The following is a 17,298-nucleotide window of genomic DNA, read 5'->3' as shown; positions in this document are numbered from 1 at the left end:
ACACACATCCACACAGTCTCTCCCTCTCTCATACTCTCTCCACACACGCACACAAACACACACACACAAAGACACGCATTTCTTCCCTGACATTTTTTGTTGTTCGATATCGCCACCGCGCTGCCGTCCTGCATTCCTCCCGAACTCCACACCCTCTCACCTGCCCGTGCTCACTCCTCTCTCTCTCACTCGCTCCCTCACTCGCTCCACTTAAGCCTGTTACATTTCTTAAAGGGCCATAGGCACCCATAACAATAAATTGATTTTTTTTTATGACGGAAGAGCCGCACGCCGATGGTTTTAATTAATGGATCGAAGAGCCGCACACTGATAGGCAAAGAGCCGCATGCGGCTCGCGAGCCGCAGGTTGGCCACCCCTGGGCTAGAGTTTGCGCATTAGAGATCTCTGCAGTATCAAGGTCCTGCCCATACACAAATCTGACCAATCACAAGTGGCGCCACTGATCATGAGCACACTGATCAGCACCAAGTGGCAACCTCTGAGGCCAGAATTGCTAAAAACTGCAGTTCATTGAATGACCACTTGAGGCTGGCTCCAAAACAGATTAAATCCCTACAGATCCCCATGTTAAACTGCCTGTCTTTACAGCAGAAGTAAACATGTTGACAGCCTAGTACGAAAAAGCTTTTTGTCTCTATAGCTAATTTAAACATTCATGACAACTAAACAGGGGTGAATTATTTTATAACTCACTCTAGTATATTTTATGAAGGCCCAAATTTCCGCATATTGAAGGACAGGGCTGCTTGAGTGACAAGCTGTCTGCAGATAATGTCCTCGGCTTCTCAGTAAGCTCCATCCTTCACTCTTCCACGGCTCCAACCTCACCTCCAAATATGGTCACTTCTGGCTCCAAAAAAGCCAAGATGGTGACTGCTGAAATTCCAAACTCAAGGCTTTACAATGGCAGTCCACTAGTGAGTGCCATCATGGTAGCTTTGTCCATGATTGGTACATATAGCTGTCATAAATCAAACCTCCTTTTTATGGCATCAAATAACTAGCTCAAACCAAACTTGTAAGAAAAAAGAACACTTGACCAATGAAAATTTTATTTGGCGTGTATGATGATCTTTTAGTTTGGCCTATGTCCCATCCTTCAACACCGAGGGGTCAGGGTTTATGACCTATACTGCAGTCCGTCTTTATGTACATGTGTATGTCTGTGCTCAGGAAACAGCACGTTATCTGCTTCATGTTCACAAATTCTCAGATTACAGTCAAACAGTGCACTAAAATATGTCTGTTAAGATATTTTAGGCGAGAAATAGGCAATACAAGAACAGAATCTTGATTTATATTTGATCAGTGCTGCCCTGTTTTTACAGTTTGATCTCAGGTTGGTCTGAGTTTAAGAGCCAAAGAGAGAAAGGGGGTCGGATCTCTGTCGATCTACTTGTGTACTCCCTGTGTCTGTGACAGCGGGAGAAAATGCGGAAGTATAATCTGTTGTTGTTGTTGTTAGATCTGTAATCTGTTGAGTTGAGACATGAGCAGGAAGATCAGGGCATTGCTAAGATAGAGGGAAGTTTACCACAGTTCATTTACACACACTGCCCACGTTGTTGTGATACAAAGCTGGTTGCAAAGTATCCCTTTAAATATTTTAGGTAAGAGACAGACAGATCACAGAGACACACAGGCTGTGTGTGTGACTTTGTGTGTGTGTGTTTGTGTTTTCCCTAAAGACTTCCAGGATGAGCGTTAAGCTGGGCTTTACATAGCCACATGTACTGGCAGTGGGTTGGTATGTAGGCTACCTGCGCTTCTAAGTGCCGCTGCTGTTGTGACTGACTGCTGTGGACTCATCATGTTTCCATGGAGCTAAGTTTAGCATTGATGGTTATCTATGGCGGTGAAGCGGGTCAGTGGTATCTGCAAATTCTAGTCAATAGAGAAAGCTCAATATAGGAAATGATTCTTTACGTTCATTTAATTCACTCAGTATACTTCCATATGCTGATTTTTTCACAACTTACCACACTCTGCAAGTGTTACAGCGCATTCAGACCTCTTGGCACACATTTTACTGAGCATCAGATACCAGGTATTGATTATTTGCAAATAATACTTGACCCAGTTTCATGTAATACAGCTTGACTGTTACCTTACGAGACCATTTCATATGGAGAACAGCGTTTACAGTTGTTTCCCCACAACCAGGAATTTGTTTGCCAACCAAATCCTGAGCAAATATTTGAATAGTTTTCTCCCACCTATAAAACCCTATTTGCATGGTAAACCACTCAGGTGATGGTTGATGAGTAACGACTACACAACTCCAGATAAAAAACACACACACGCAGCTCAGCTCTCACTCACCCACAGTCATCAGCCAAATGAAATGGTAAGAGATTAGCTTACTGCTCCACAGAGATGTTCATTGGTGTATGACAGGTATTAGCCGCACACAAGCCCGTGTATTGTTGTTATTAGTGGGATAAAGACCTCTACGCTCCGGGGCAGAGGAATACAAGCTTCGCACCCTGTTTGCTCATAACAAGACATCCTTGACCTTTGGCAAAATGGCTCCTGCGAGGCTGTTAAAGCTGCTTTTTCTCAGATAACACACACAACAACACTGTGTGCACAAACAGAGGTTTCTAAAAGGCAGTGGTCAGACTGATGTTAACAGGAGCCATTTTCAAGCTGATTACATCAAGGGGTCACATCTCAGGCTCTGTGGACAGGAGCATAGGCTATTCCAGGATTTGTGTTGCTGAGGTAATTGAAGGACTGAGACCAGCCAGTGGGCTTCAGGCTGCTTTGGTTCTTCCGAAACTGAAACTTAAAGGTCCAGTGTGTAAGATCTGGAGGGATGTACCAGCATCTAGCAGTGAGAGCTGCAGATTGCAACCAGCTCCCGGTTAGAATTCCTTTAATGTTTATTGTTCAGGAGGTTTTTACCGGGAGCCGATCATCTGCAAAGGTCTCCTGTTGATTTAAACCCCTAAAGCACATAATAAAGTAGTTTAATGTTACAAATCTGTGTTTTCCAATGCTTTTATTGCAGAGGGGCAGCTATGGTGGCCAACGCGAAAACGCCTGTGGCCCAATCTAGAGCCAGTGTTTGGCTTGTCCATTCTGGGCTACTGTACAAAGCAGCAGCCAGTTTGGAAAATGGAAACCCTTACCTTCATTGGCCGGAAATATTCCAATTACTTTGATTTTTATCAGGAGAAAAGATAACAATAACATCCTTACTCTACAAAGGCTCTTTCCACTGCCAAAAACACGACCTCAAACCTTCAGTCTGAAACACGTACTATGAACTTAATGCCAACGAAATCTAATTCAGGAAATATACCCCCCACCCACCACAGCCTGGAGACTGACACGGAAGCTAAGCATTGTACTGCTGTGGAGGGGTCAGCAATAAAACATAACAAAGCCACCTAAAAAAAGTCCCGTCAACACTAGTTTAAGTGTACACTGTATTTGCAATATTTTCGCTGCTTTACCTTATGACCAGACAGCGATTTTCAACGGGGAACTGAAGCCTTTATGTGGCTCTCTTGAAAGCCAGACTCCATTGAGAAAAACGGCAATTTAACATCACTTAACACAGTAGCTGCTGGTCTACCACTGGTTTGGGCTTCTGGGCCGCTGGTTAGTTTGTTTGTATTATTGTGTGACTTTGGATTTTAGAAGGGTTTGTTCCAATTCACCAAAGTCTACAACAACACAATTTAACTTACTGATTGAGGCAGTGGTGGACCAGCAGCTTCCATGTTTAGCTAGCCAAAATTACTATTTTTGTTAATGGAGTCTGGTTGCTTTGACAAGAGCAAAGATGGCGACCTGAAGCTGTGAAAATACTCTCAATATAGTGTACAATGAAACTGCTATAGATTTTTTTTTCAGTGACTAACATGAGTTTTGCTGCTGCCCGTCCACAGAAGTACATTGCTTAGCATCTGTGTCGGTACTCCTGCTGCTTCTTCAAAGTGGGGGCTTGCTGACAGATGTTTACTGTATATAATACTGTACACTGACTATGGATAAGTATAACCCCACTTGAATATAAATCCAATTATCTCTTTCTTTTAGCTCTGTTTTGCTCTCCACCAACCGCTTAAGGAAATATCTGTCTGTCTCTTTAGCTGCTAAATGCTGCACTATGTTAGATATGCAGTCACTAACTTTGGCTGTCTGCTGATGCTGAGCAGGTAGCGTACAGTACAACTGGTTTATCAGAGCTTTTTTGCTAAAAATATGTCACTGCTGTAGCTGGAAATGAGGTTGAGTGTGTTGAGAGTTAACCATCAAGGTTGTTTTTACTGTGAGTAATTGAGGTCAAACATAAAAACCACACTCTTCCTTTACCGTACATGTTACCTTGAATAGCAGGAAGGATCCAAATGTCACAAAGCACTTGAAGACACTCGCATTCTATTTTATCCGGTGCAGCTGTATTACAGGGTATGAATCAGTACATCCTCCCATTGACCTGCAAATACAGTTATCTGTATACCTTTGTTGTTCATTAGGATATTTGGGAAAGAAGTGGATGATCAAAAGAAATGTACCAGAATGATACACATAAACAAAGTAAACTGACTTTCCACTGTGTTTAATGGCTTCTCAGGAAAGCACACACAAGCTTAGCTGCAAAAAGCTACAATCTGAGACTATAAATATCATTTGTTGTGTCTGAGTAAACAAAAGGCATCTGTTGTGTCCTAGCTGATAGCCACAGAGTGAAAGAGTGCGCCGATCAAGACCTTTAGATACGAGGGGTTGCTAAGGAACATGAATTCACACATAGCCTGTTTCCCTCCACAGCAGCTGCGCCTCTTTAGAGCCCGGTAATGCATTCAGCTCAATCTGCCCAGGACCATGTGCACCACATTCAACAACTGCTCTCCTGTGGCTCTGCCTAAGACAAAAGACCTCCAAAGTGCTTCTAGGTTGGGGCCAGATTGAACGGTAGACACGCGTACGGGGTGAAAAACTGGAAGGGTCATTACTAGATAAACACAGATGAAAGGGAGAGGACGGAGACAAAGAAAGAGAGTGAACACAAAGCCTGCTGGTTTTTGAGGTCTAGCGGCGTAGTCTTATCAGGACTCCACAGGACATCTGCTGCTGCCACAGTGTTAGCTTTCATCTGTTTGTTTGTCAAACAGCCTCCTGTGATTATGACAGTGGGTATAGAGTGAGTCCAGAGCTCTATAAACTGAATATTAACTGTAGTTTAACTCAGACGTTTACAGTTATAGCCGTTTATAGTCTGAGCACCTGACACAGGTGGGAATTAAGCTTAAGAGCTCTGTAAAACATTGGCAATACTGTTAGAAGCAGTCATATATCTTATATATTAATGCTTTCTTATTTGAAGGAATTAAGTAACATCTGCACACTTACTCCATGCCACAACAGTTTAATGGAGACCTTCGATCAATTCAGTTTCAATCCTACTTGTATCTACCTATACCTATACCTTTATATATATATATATATATACCTACAGTCTGATTAGCTCTATGATGACAGGTGTGGTTAGCCATCTATACCACTCAAGGTGGTAAACAACTGACAACAAACAATTGAATAAAATACATTGAAAGAAAGTGCATAAGGGAAAACAAAGTAATGCAAAGGCTGTACTACAAAATATCAAACATATATTAGTTAATAAAACATTCTATCAAAATTTGTTTCCTTAGAATGAGCTACTTATATCTACATAGGGACCAGGTCCTCATCCACAGCAACACGTTCTCACTCCTACCTCGTCTTTCTACGTCGAGATATGACATGTAAGGTACCCTTGGTGTCTTAGTTGTTGACAATCTGGGTTTCAACTTCAGCCTGTTACATGCATTGTCAGTTTCAAAATAAACGCACCATGTTGGTACAACGCTGTGAATTGGTGTTTTTTTCCCCTTCAACAACACACGCACGTGGTTAGATTTAGGCAACAAAAGCACGTGGTTAGTTTTAGGGGAAAAAAAACAGGGTTTGGTTTACAATCTTACCAGAAGCAAACACCGGGTGAAAGTCTGTGGTTGTTGGACCAATCCAACACATCATCTAGCCTGGAAATCCAGACCCAAATGTAAAAAGATTTAGGGTCTGGCTATGAGTAATGCAAATGGCCCAACTCGAGGGGCGGCACCAAGCATGCATTTGAAAATATCACTGCACGCAATTGGATAACACTACGACCAATCAGAACAATACACAGGGTGACGTATCCAGAGCGCTACCAGCGGAGCTAACTGGTAGATCAGACTCTTGCCGTATCCGGTCGGCAAAACAGCAAAAACGTCCTTCTTGCAAAGGAAAGACTTGAGCGCCATCTTCTGTTCCTCTTTTAGAGAAAAAGCCAAGTCTAACTCGTTCATTGTAGCGGCCAAAGCCGTTTCAAACAACTGGTGTTCATCCGTAGCCATCTTGCAATGTTTCCTGACTGATTCCGGACTTCGTCGTCGCAGCGCTGTCGTCATCTGTTTAGCTTGCCTCTGGCCCGCCTATATCAGATACACCGATGTGATTGGTGTAGCTCGGTTCCAAGGGCATGGGTAATGAGCATCATTACTGATTGCCAGAGTGACTGGCTGAGCAAATTCAAATTGTGCTCTTGCGAGAACTCTGGATTTCCAGGGTACACATCAGGGTCTAATGCCGGAAATCACTAACCAAGCACTGGTATTTGACAACTTTGGATTGAGACCTTTGAGACTAGATGTCTACAGAGATCCCCATGTTGCACCAGCTTGTGTCTCCAGTAGTCAAGAATGAACAGACCTAACCCTGGCTCCAGATACACCATCCACATTTTTACATTTTCTTGCAGCTAGTGTAGTTAGCAGCCCCCAGCAATGAGCAGTGAACACTGCTTTGTAACATGAAACTTTATTCAGTGTTTCTGCTGGTTTAAATCACCGGTTCTGTTTGTTTTGTAGAAGAAGAGACCTCTGCTGATAATTCAGCTCCTGGTAAAAACCTCTTAAACAATGAACACAAAGTTTCAGCTGGTTGCAATCTGCAGTCTTCACACTAGATGCCGTTGCACCTCCCTAAGTCCACATAACCTTTGAATACATTAAATTGGGTCTTAAAACCCCTTCTAAAAACCAGTTAAAAAATCCGAACAACAGATAGCCTTGCACCAATGTGATGTGTGTATAATTATTCTCCCTCAATACTTTTTCTCATGGATGGGTGGCCCAACATTTGGTGCTGTCATGTGTCCAGCATAGCTGACCGGAGTTTGGTTGGAGAAAAAAATCAGGTAACTGATACATCAGGGTAAACATCGGGTTTTACTGTTGTTTATATTGATGTATCAGTTCCTCCAATTGGAAGAGGGCAGTAAATCATAAGAATCGTGTTTTTCTGCAGTGACTCTGCCCTCTGCTTGGATTTTCCTATTGTCTTCTTGTTTTCAGGCATGTTTCCCTGCAGCACTCAGGTGAAGTCGGGGCTTTATAAACCAGGTGCTAGAGCATAAGCAGCACCCAAGAAACACAGCACCAAAATAACGCATTTATAGTGAGGCAAAACGCCAAACAAGAGGGAACTCGGGGTTGGCTTTTGCTTTCACTTTTGCTTGCGACCATGTTTACAAACAGTAACCGACAATCCCACATAGTATACCTTTAAGCGGCAATCACGGTTGCTATTGCTTGGTTTCTGTAGCCTGCTGGATACAAAATATCCAGGTGAGAAATGTGGATCACCAGCTGGCGTAAAATTAGACCAGACAAGTTGAGAGAAAGTGGGCACAACAGAAAGGTAAATTAAACCACCTCACTGCAAAGTACTGGAATGCTCAAACACAAATACTGAAACTTCTGGAAATCATTTAGCATCATGGGATGATGATATATAATAAATTGAAGGAGTATCAGATGGTGGAATTTTCAGGATTCTCTGTCGAAGCCAAAGACTTCAGCTCGCTCTCAGAATACTAATTCAGATATTTTAATCTGGCAGCTCTGGAAGATCTGTGAAATAGCTCCAGTACATGTTCTTTCTAGTAGCTCCTTAAGTGTTGTGGTCATACCCCCTCAGACGCACTCACCCAGACTCCATTCAGACAAGTTTACTTGCCATGCATCTAATTATCAAGTCGGTCAAGCCTTTCTCTGCAAGTTGGAGGGCAAGATGAAATTATTTGACTGGTTAGTATTTATTGAGCTACGATCTTTTCTATACAAGAATGATGTCTTAATGAATCAATTTGCCAAATAATGGATCCTGTTATCAATATGTATGTGGTATGTAATACTGCATTATACTGCCAGACAGTGCGAGGCTTCTACTTGAGACTTGTGTAGACAGATGCTCAACTGAACGGCTCTCAGTGGACATGGACCATCTTATCATTTTGGCTTTCCAAAGGGCTGTTTGTCTGGGAACAGTTCAGTATGTGAAAAACTGAAGAGCATAATTTCTGTCTTGGACATGTGCTGCAATCTAGACGTGCACGGAGATTTGCTTTTCACCCTGTAGGGCCCACTGTGATTATGGCTGATTAGCTTATTACTCCATTGCTCACAAATAATCAACAAAGAACCCAAATACAAGAGCTCAGAAATCTTAGATTATGCAGTAATATCTGATGTTATTTTCTGTGATGCAAAGCTTTTCATCAAATTTGAAACAACAACATCAGACACTAATTACAGTGACTAAACCTAACCTCCTGCTCCTAATTAGGACTCTTTTGTTTCACAGTAAAGCTCAACCCTCTCTGTGCTTCGCTCTCCTTTTGTTTCTCTCTGCCTCAGACTCCCTCGGTGGCCCGTTCCCGTCCACGTCACACAGATGCCACCACAAACCCAAGAGGTGCCTGCCCATCCAGTGTGGCAGCGTCGGCGGGCCCCTTCCCATCAGCCCACTTCTGTTCCATCCAAATGCCAAGGGATCCCAAATCGTCATGGACCTCGCCCAGAAGACAGTCAAGAGGCAGGCCAGTTTCTGCAACGCCATCACCTTCAGCAACAGGCCCATAGCGCTCTATGAGCAAGTCCGCCTCAAGGTATTTGATGTCAGAATGGAGCTCCTAAAAGTAGGGGAGTCACAACTCTTGTTTTTTTTATCTTAGCTTGACCAATAAAGCCACATTCTGTCCTCTTGTCCCCAGATTACTAAAAAGCAGTGTTGCTGGAGCGGGGCTCTGCGCCTGGGCTTCACCGCCAAAGACCCCTCCAGGATAAACCCAGACAACCTGCCCAAGTATGCCTGCCCTGACCTGGTGTCCCAGAGTGGCTTCTGGGCCAAGGCCCTGCCTGAGGAGTTTGCCAATGAGGGCAACGTTATCGCCTTTTGGGTTGACAAGAAGGGCAGAGTTTTCTACCGCATTAACGAGTCCAGTCCCATGCTGTTCTTCAGCGGAGTCCGCACAGCTGAGCCCCTCTGGGCGCTCATTGATGTTTACGGTCTGACCCGCGGAGTGCAGCTGCTAGGTAAGATGGTTGAAGAAGCATAAAATGCAGAGCTGAATTACCAAACAGGCAATGAGGGTAACTGCCTTAGGGACCCAGATCCTCTGGGGCCCTAAAAGCCCCCCATTCACTGTGTGGCAATTAGTTTGTGGTAATTTCATCAACTGACTAATAATCGTAAACTAAGCATGAAGGGGTTTAACAGAATAGTATGTAAAACAGGGTTTATATAAGGATATGTTATGGTTATACTCCAGACTATTTCTTGGCAGCCATTATGGCTAACTGCATAGGCATCGAAATCCCGGGAAACTGTGTGACAGTGTGTGAGGCTGTGGATACTTTACCATTTAGCGTGTGTTCATGCTAGAGAAGTAGTAGCAAACAAACCAAAAGTGTTTGTACCTGCAAGTTTCTGAATTGCAAGAATAAAATGACAAGATACACACAGTTTTCAACTCTACTGCTGGATGATAGAGATCTCACTTGAGCAAGCAAATTGTCAGAAATTTGAGTTTGTAGTAGGTCCAGGAAAATGTATTACCAGATGATAGTGTTTATTACTGCTGGGTCGCACTTACTGGAACCCCACACAGAGCATCTTACATGCTGTAATCACTTTTTCTTAATGTGTGAAGAGGTGACTGTTTAGTCTAGCCAGCTTTGGCCTTTTCTTCCAGTTGATTTGGGGAGTTTCCAGACAACAATTTTGATAAGCGCTGCAAATTCTTCAGCTCAAATAGATATGGTCAATCATCAAAATGCAAAGACTCACAGTGCTTAAAGGATCACTTCAGTATTTTTCAACCTGGGCCCTATTTCCCCATGTGTATGTGTGCGTATGATTCATAGGTACAACTAGTTTTAAAACTGGTTCAGTATTGAGGGAGGTGGATGCAGCCGGCAGCCGCAAAACAAGCTAAAATGGTAACGGGGACAAATGTGTATAAGTTTGTGCATTAAAAGTGCTTTTTTTCTCCACTGACCGGTTCAGATCGCCAGTGTTATCTCTGTAAATAGCATACTAAGCATTTGTCTTACCTCTGGGCTGTGTGACGTCATTTCGCGAGAGCTTTGCTTGTTGCCGGAAGAAAACAGAGCCATGCTGAGCGCCGCTCAGAGTGGCACTGCTTGTCCTGGAGTACAGTTGAGAGTTTTACTGCATCGATTGAAAACAATGGTTCGTGTTTGTGCTTATCCGAATTGCAAGAACAGGATGTCGCACTACACCCCGTACAGCTTTCACAGGCTGCCTTTGTCGGACGGCGAGATGCTGAAGTTGTGGCTAGTTGTGCTACAAATGGATGCTAACACTCCTGTCCAGACACTGCGCCTTGCAGACCATCAGGTCTGCAGTGCTCACTTCTCCCAAGATGACTACTGCCAGCCGAAGAAGAGAAGCGTCCAATCCCGAAACACCTCTTCCTCAAGAAAACGGCTGTCCCACGAGTAGAGAGAGCTACAGACACAGTGGAGCAAAGCTCTCACGAGATGACGTCACACAGCTCAGAGGGAAGGGAGACGCTTAGTATGCTATTTACAGAGATAGCACTGGCGATCTGAACCGGTCAGTAGCGAAAAAAAACACTTTTAATGCGCAAACTTATAACGGACGCATTTGCCCCCGTTACTGTTTTAGCTTGTTTCACGGCTCCCTGCTGCATCCGCCTCCCTCAATACTGAACCAATTTTAAAACGAGTTGTACCTATGAATCATACGCACTCATACACATGGGGAAATAGAGCCCAGGTTGAAAAATACCGAAGTTATCCTTTAAGATAATCCATAATTGCATTTAGTCCTTAGAAGGCAATAACCACAGTGAGAATCAGCACCACACGTGTTAAGAACGATTGAATATGGAGGGTGATTAGGCCAGCCAGAAAGTTGTAGATTCCTATTAGCCATAATGGCCGTTCTAGGCAGCTACTTTCTGTGTTTGCTTTCGCTCAGACTCAGAGAGAAGCATTTGAAATGATTCATGTACAAAACATGTTTATTTGGAAAGCTTTAGGGAGGCTCGCTCAGCGTGCCCAGATAAACACTGTGTCGTGTGAGTCCTCATTTACCTGAATCTCTAACAGAAACAGAGGTGGTGAGTACAAACACGCAGTCCAATGTGCCCTAAGGCCTGCTAGTGTGTTAATTCGGCCCTCATGCTGTGTTGTAAATGACACGCTGCTGGTATTACCTTCTGCCCAAGTGTTCTCCTTATGATAAACTTTGATTTGGATTCTCTTTCCTATCAGGAAAATAAACCAACAAAGCCATACTAAGGCGATGTTACAAATCACATGAGACGTTACGAGCAGTAATAATTCCTGTTATATTCAGTGTTAGACCCAGGTACACTAAGGCTACTTAGAAGCCACACTCTAATTTATTAGGTTGACAGACTGAGGAAGTTCTAGAGCTGTGCATGACTCAGAATTGTGTCTGTTGAATCAGATTTGGCCATTAAATGCGAATATTGGAGGATTCCTTTTCTTTCTTTTTTTTCCATACATTTTAAAGTTTGAACGGGCTCAGTGGGACGTTCAGTGTGTCAGCAGCATCCATGAAATCAGATCGCCAGAGACTGTGAGCTGTAAATTCACCACTTCTAAGCAGAAGAGAGAAGATAGTTTTTCCTCCTCTGTGCTGCTGCATCACGTCCTCAGTTGCTGTACCAAAGAGTAGCGTGAAAATCAAGAGCGCTCCCTCCGCAGCAAAATCTGGGGACCAAAACGTCCCCAGAATGCACTGCTCAGCACACTGACTATCAAAAAAAAGACTGCTCGACTTGAAGCAATCTCAGTCGGTAAAGGGGTCTCTGACTGGCAATTTGAATCCCCGACTTTCAAGGGGCAGCCCTATGAAGTTCCTCAACCTGTTTCATCAAGCATTTGGGACTCTAAATCTTCTGAGTGGTGGCAAAAGCTGATGAAGTTTGAGAGAGCTCTGACACAATATTACCTGCCAGAGGCAGCATTCTTTCAGTGTATGCAGCTTGAAACTTGAGTCAAGTGTTTGAGCCATAATCTTTGAGCAGATTCCTAGCAGTCTAGCCAGTCTAGCTTAAAATGAACAGACACAACTGACAAACCGTCAATCGTCCGGCCATCACTCTGAAAGCCAAGAGGTCTTATCTCTGCAGGTTCTTCGGTGTCCTTGTGTTTACTGTACACAGGTCCTTTGTAAAAGTTACCCTTCCTGTTTTTTCATGTTTAGAAGTAAGCCTTCCATGAAGCAATGGAACAACAATGAACAATGAATCTATATCTGACCAATATCTGGCCCCTGTGTTTACATGAAAGCAGTGATGGGGGGGTTGCTGTGCATTATCAAGGTATGCTGGGTAGCTTAGCATGCATACCACAAAGACATAGCCCTGGATAGTATAGCACAGGCTTTGATGTGAGAGAATGTATGCACATATTTGTTCTCCGAGGAGATTCAGTGCTGTCGTCCCCTCTTCTGTTGTAAAAATAGACACGGGGTCACATGTCCCATAGATAGCACAATTGATTGTAATTGTGCACTGTGTCGATTGATGTCTTCAGGGTGGTGGGGGTGGATGTTTAATGTCTTGAACATGAAGGAGTCCATAGTCTTTGTTTTCCCCTCTCTGTGTTTGCCTTTCCTTTCATGACAAGTGCCACTTATGGTTCATAACTCAAAGTCCTCTTGCCATATTCAGTAGTCTGTCCTGATAAATTATTGTTTGCAGATGGGGAAAAGAAATATCAGATAATGGGACATGCAGAAAATGGTTCAAATATCAAATAGTGGAGGCCCACTGGCCGAGCTTACCACCCCGAGGTTTGCTCTGATTGAAGTCTCTGTAATGCATCTTTCTGAGAGATGTCTGACCCCTTTGAAACACTGCTCCCAGCACCATTTCAAAACGCTGGCTTCTGCTTAGCTCTACTTAAGTCATTTTTACTGTCTTTTTACAGTCAGGCTGTATGCAGGGCTGCCTACAGAGCAACGCTTATGTTCCTCTGGGGGCCAACTGACTGACATCTGCCCCCACAAACAGGGGCCTGTTCAGAGGGCTGGAACGCTACCGAGGGTCGAGATAGAAATACATCACCCAGACTAGACATGGCCCTTTGTGATGCTGAATGGCCAATTGTGTCAGCTCTGTGCATCACGTTTCTGCGTGCAACGCTCCATGAACCTTTCCCTATCCTCAGATAAGCCCTTGGGCTTTCACATCTGAGGCCTTCCCCTCGCTTTCTCTCCTTATTTTATCTGTCATTTGAGGAGCTGTTGTTTTTTTTCCAGCCTGGTATTCTCAATTAAACCCACAGCTTGAGAGGCAACATATAGCAATAGAAGTGGTAAAAATGCAGAATTTCCTTATTACTTTTTATTCTTTCTAAATCCTCCAATACCTAAATAGCCATCTTAGAAATGTGCTACAATTGTGGACATCTTTAAACCCCTTTTTTTTTTTACATTTACCTGGATCCTTTATCATATTCTCACTCAAAATCTCCATTTCTCCAGCCTACGCCTTTATTCTCTGCCGATGTGATGACCAAATTTCCCCTGTAGGATCAATAACATTTATATTCTCTTCATTTCAGCGTTTTTCAGCAGTGAGGGAGATTATTCATTGTGCCTCCTTGGAAATACTATAATCCTTGCTACATAAAGATTGAATTAAAATTCTATGGTGGATTAAGTTTCTCGCTCAAAGACATTTTGTACAGCTTGTGTATGCAGGTTTTTCATAATGTAAATTAGCAGGAGGCCTCTGGTAGTGTCTCTGCTGTCTCCATCCAGTAGGAACAGCTCTACACACTAACATGCACACACCCTCAAAGGCAGCTTCCACCACCTATTCACATCAGCTCTTCTACCTGTCTTCACATCACGGGCTTCTTTTTCCAGATGTTGCATTATGTTGCTCATTTCACGTTACTGATTTTTCTAATGGCTCCTGTGTATTGTCAGCTGCCTGTCAGTGTATTTGGTGAAGGTATTTTCATGAACACACTGTGTGCTTTGCTTCATTATTACAAACATTTAGACAAGCAGAAGATATGTCTTGTCATGGGAGCTCACAGGTTGGTACTCTACCATCTCTATGCACTTACAATGCAAAATGAATTGTATCTTTTTTCGTCCTTTTCTAAAGACAAAATGAGCTTGTTACAACCTATTCATAAAAATGACATCAGCATTCAGCAGACATGGAGCAACCCAAGCATTCACTAGGAGTTTTGTCTGTGTCCACCTGATGAATGCAAATCCAATACTCACCTTCCTTTTAACTCAGTTTTGTTCTCCACCAGCTGCCAACATCTTGCTCTTTAGCAGCTATATGCTTCATGCTCACCTTCTTGATCCCAGGTTGTCTTTGATTGCAAGAACACGACAACGGCCATCCTTGAGCCTCTCTCACTGAGCGACGTAGGACCAACGTTTTAGAGCCACGACCAAAGATTTCGCTAAGTTTCTGTCAGCTTGGTCATGTATCGTCTAGGACAGCCCAAAATCACACAGTGTATACCGGGCTAACACAGCAGCAGGGGCTTACATCCAACACCAAGCTTTTAAAGAGTCCCAACAAACTCACACAGACACTAAAATCGACACCGCTTAACTCTGTTGTTGAACCCTTTAATAACAGTTAGGTAAAGTTAGCCAGGTGATGCTAACAGTTAGCCCTGTCACTAGGCCTGCGGGTGGCAGGCAGTCCCCAGCGCGGAGCTCAAATTCTCAGCAGCTGCATGGGTTGTAGCCTGTACTGTTTGTGTTGTGGTTAGGTCAAGCATGTTGTGTTTGACGGAGTCGGCAGATCAGCATGACAAAAAGGTTGTCTGCGTATAGTGTCCTCAGCTTCTCAGCCAGATCCACCCATTGCTTCTCTGCAGCGCCACCCTCTCGCCCAAATATGGTCACTTCTGGCTCCAAAAAAACAAGATTGTGACAGCCTTAATGCCAGACTTGAGGCTTCGAAACAGGAGTCCACAAACCAATGGGTGACATCAGAGTGGCTACGTCCATTGTTTTTACAGTCTATGGGTTAATGATCCCTTCGGCATTGCACTTAGTCATTTGAACCATTTCTCATCTAAGAAATATTAATTAGCATCTCTTTAATCTGTTGGACTATGTTGCATTAATGAGCATTCAATGTCAGGTATTCACAGTTGATCATAAACATCCCCTCACTACTTACACAACTATGAAAATATTAATTATAGCCTATTTATTTTCTTTAGTACATGTTCAGAGCAACATCTTACATGTGCCGTTATGTCTTGAGATCTATCATCTGTTCAGCATCCTGAGGCTGCTCTGAGGTCAAAGCAGAAGTAGAAGAGCGAAGGATGACCCCAGGGCAACATTTGGAGCGGCTTTGACGTAGAAAGTTTGAAATAGGAGCCATATCATGTGATAATCCTCCCCAGAGGATTCACCGGGGGGATACATCTTATATGACAGGAACAAGAGAGGCAGGGATGATTTTGTGGTTTCACACCTCTGTAAGCATGATGACAGCAATTTAAGAGTTTCTCCTCCCACCTTCCAAATTGCTAATGAAGCTCACACAGGGGGAAAAAAAAAGGTGTGGCATCGACAGCGACTCCATAAACAAATGCATGTGGGCGAGTATACTTGAGCACGTCCACATTATTGTGCTTCTGCCACAAAGAAAAGGTGTCACATGCGGTGACGTCTCTGCCTAGACGCCTGAGGTAGCGGGTGATTGACTGCACCCAGCCTTGAACTGGGCAAATACAATATTGCAGAGGTTTGGCAGGATAATCTTTGGGGCAGACTGAAGCCGTCCCCATAGGCTTGAAATCCAACAAGCGAGAAAAGGTTGTTTAATATATACCCGTGTCCCATTTCCTAAGGTTAGCTGTCACTCTCAAATGTACACACACAGACACAAACACATGCACACAGCAGAACTTTACTTGACACCGGGAAGGAGGCTGAGTTACTGAGTAATTCCAGCTGTTATGAAGCCAGCAGGACTCAGATTGTATGAGTCAGTCACAGTGGAGCTTTAATCAAGAGGGGCCCTGTGGGACTTCCCTGAAGGACAAGAGAATAAAGTCTGATTGCAAAGTCTTGAGGCTGCTAACACCTTTCAACCAGGCTGATTCAGAGAAGGGGTTTGCCAATCTTGCTGTCACCCCAAAGAAGCAAAGCAGTTAATTTACTTCATACAAAACCTAGTGTCCTGGAAGAGAGGCTATCTCTGTAGTTCATCAGGAAAGCTGCATTTACACTCTGTGGTGGGAATACCGGAGAGCTTCTGACGTCTGCGGTGTTATGAGAGATTGTGCTCAGGTGATGGATTGAATTACACGGTAGCTCTTGACAGGAGAATGAGATCCCATTGCACCATCAGGAAGCAACAATGTTTGCTGTCACTCCCGATGATTGGCAGAGCTGTTGCAGTAACGAGGGAGCATTTTTAAAATTTCACAAAATGAGCCAGAAAATATGATACAGGTTTGTGAGACGCAAAACAGCGTGCTCTCTTCCCATGTATCCCTGCATTTAAGATACCACAGTGTCCTCATCTCTTTTATGTAACTGTGCAGTGTTTATTTTGCAGGACGAATCTTCATTTGATTGTAGAAGTGTGCTTTTGTGTGATGATGACAGATGTGGGCTAGGTGAAAGGAAAACTAACCCTGGAAACTGAAGTGCTTCAGCAAGAGTAAAACAATGTGTGAAGGCTTGATGGATGAAGGCGCGGCAGGCCCCGACGCTTTGTTTACGTCTTTCACAAGACGTGTCAGAAGAGCTAGCTTATCTCTGACAGCGCGTCAGCTCGTGAGGCAGGGTCGTCCTGTTTGAACCTTTCACAACATGTCAGCGTTGGCAAGGCTAAAATGAAGGATGCCATCTCTGATAGAAAT

At 43.6% G+C, this 17,298-nt stretch overlaps 1 protein-coding gene across 2 annotated transcripts in view; it reads left to right on the top strand.

Annotated features, from left to right (window-relative positions):
* The window catches only part of neurl1aa (neuralized E3 ubiquitin protein ligase 1Aa), a 101,696-nt gene that overhangs the window by 10,919 nt on the left and 73,479 nt on the right, over positions 1 to 17,298 (top strand). For both annotated transcript variants that reach the window (XR_007569991.1, XM_050045240.1), the window contains exons 2-3: positions 8,764 to 9,014; positions 9,120 to 9,441. Coding sequence is in view for 1 of the 2 variants with exons in the window: in XM_050045240.1 (XP_049901197.1) it covers positions 8,764 to 9,014; positions 9,120 to 9,441 (573 nt within the window). In the remaining variant the exon portion in view is untranslated. The remainder of the gene's footprint in view (positions 1 to 8,763; positions 9,015 to 9,119; positions 9,442 to 17,298) is intronic.

Source organism: Epinephelus moara, chromosome 5 (genome assembly GCF_006386435.1).
Source record: "Epinephelus moara isolate mb chromosome 5, YSFRI_EMoa_1.0, whole genome shotgun sequence".
Taxonomy (NCBI): Eukaryota; Metazoa; Chordata; class Actinopteri; order Perciformes; family Serranidae; genus Epinephelus; species Epinephelus moara.
This window is presented reverse-complemented; position numbering and strand designations above follow the sequence as displayed.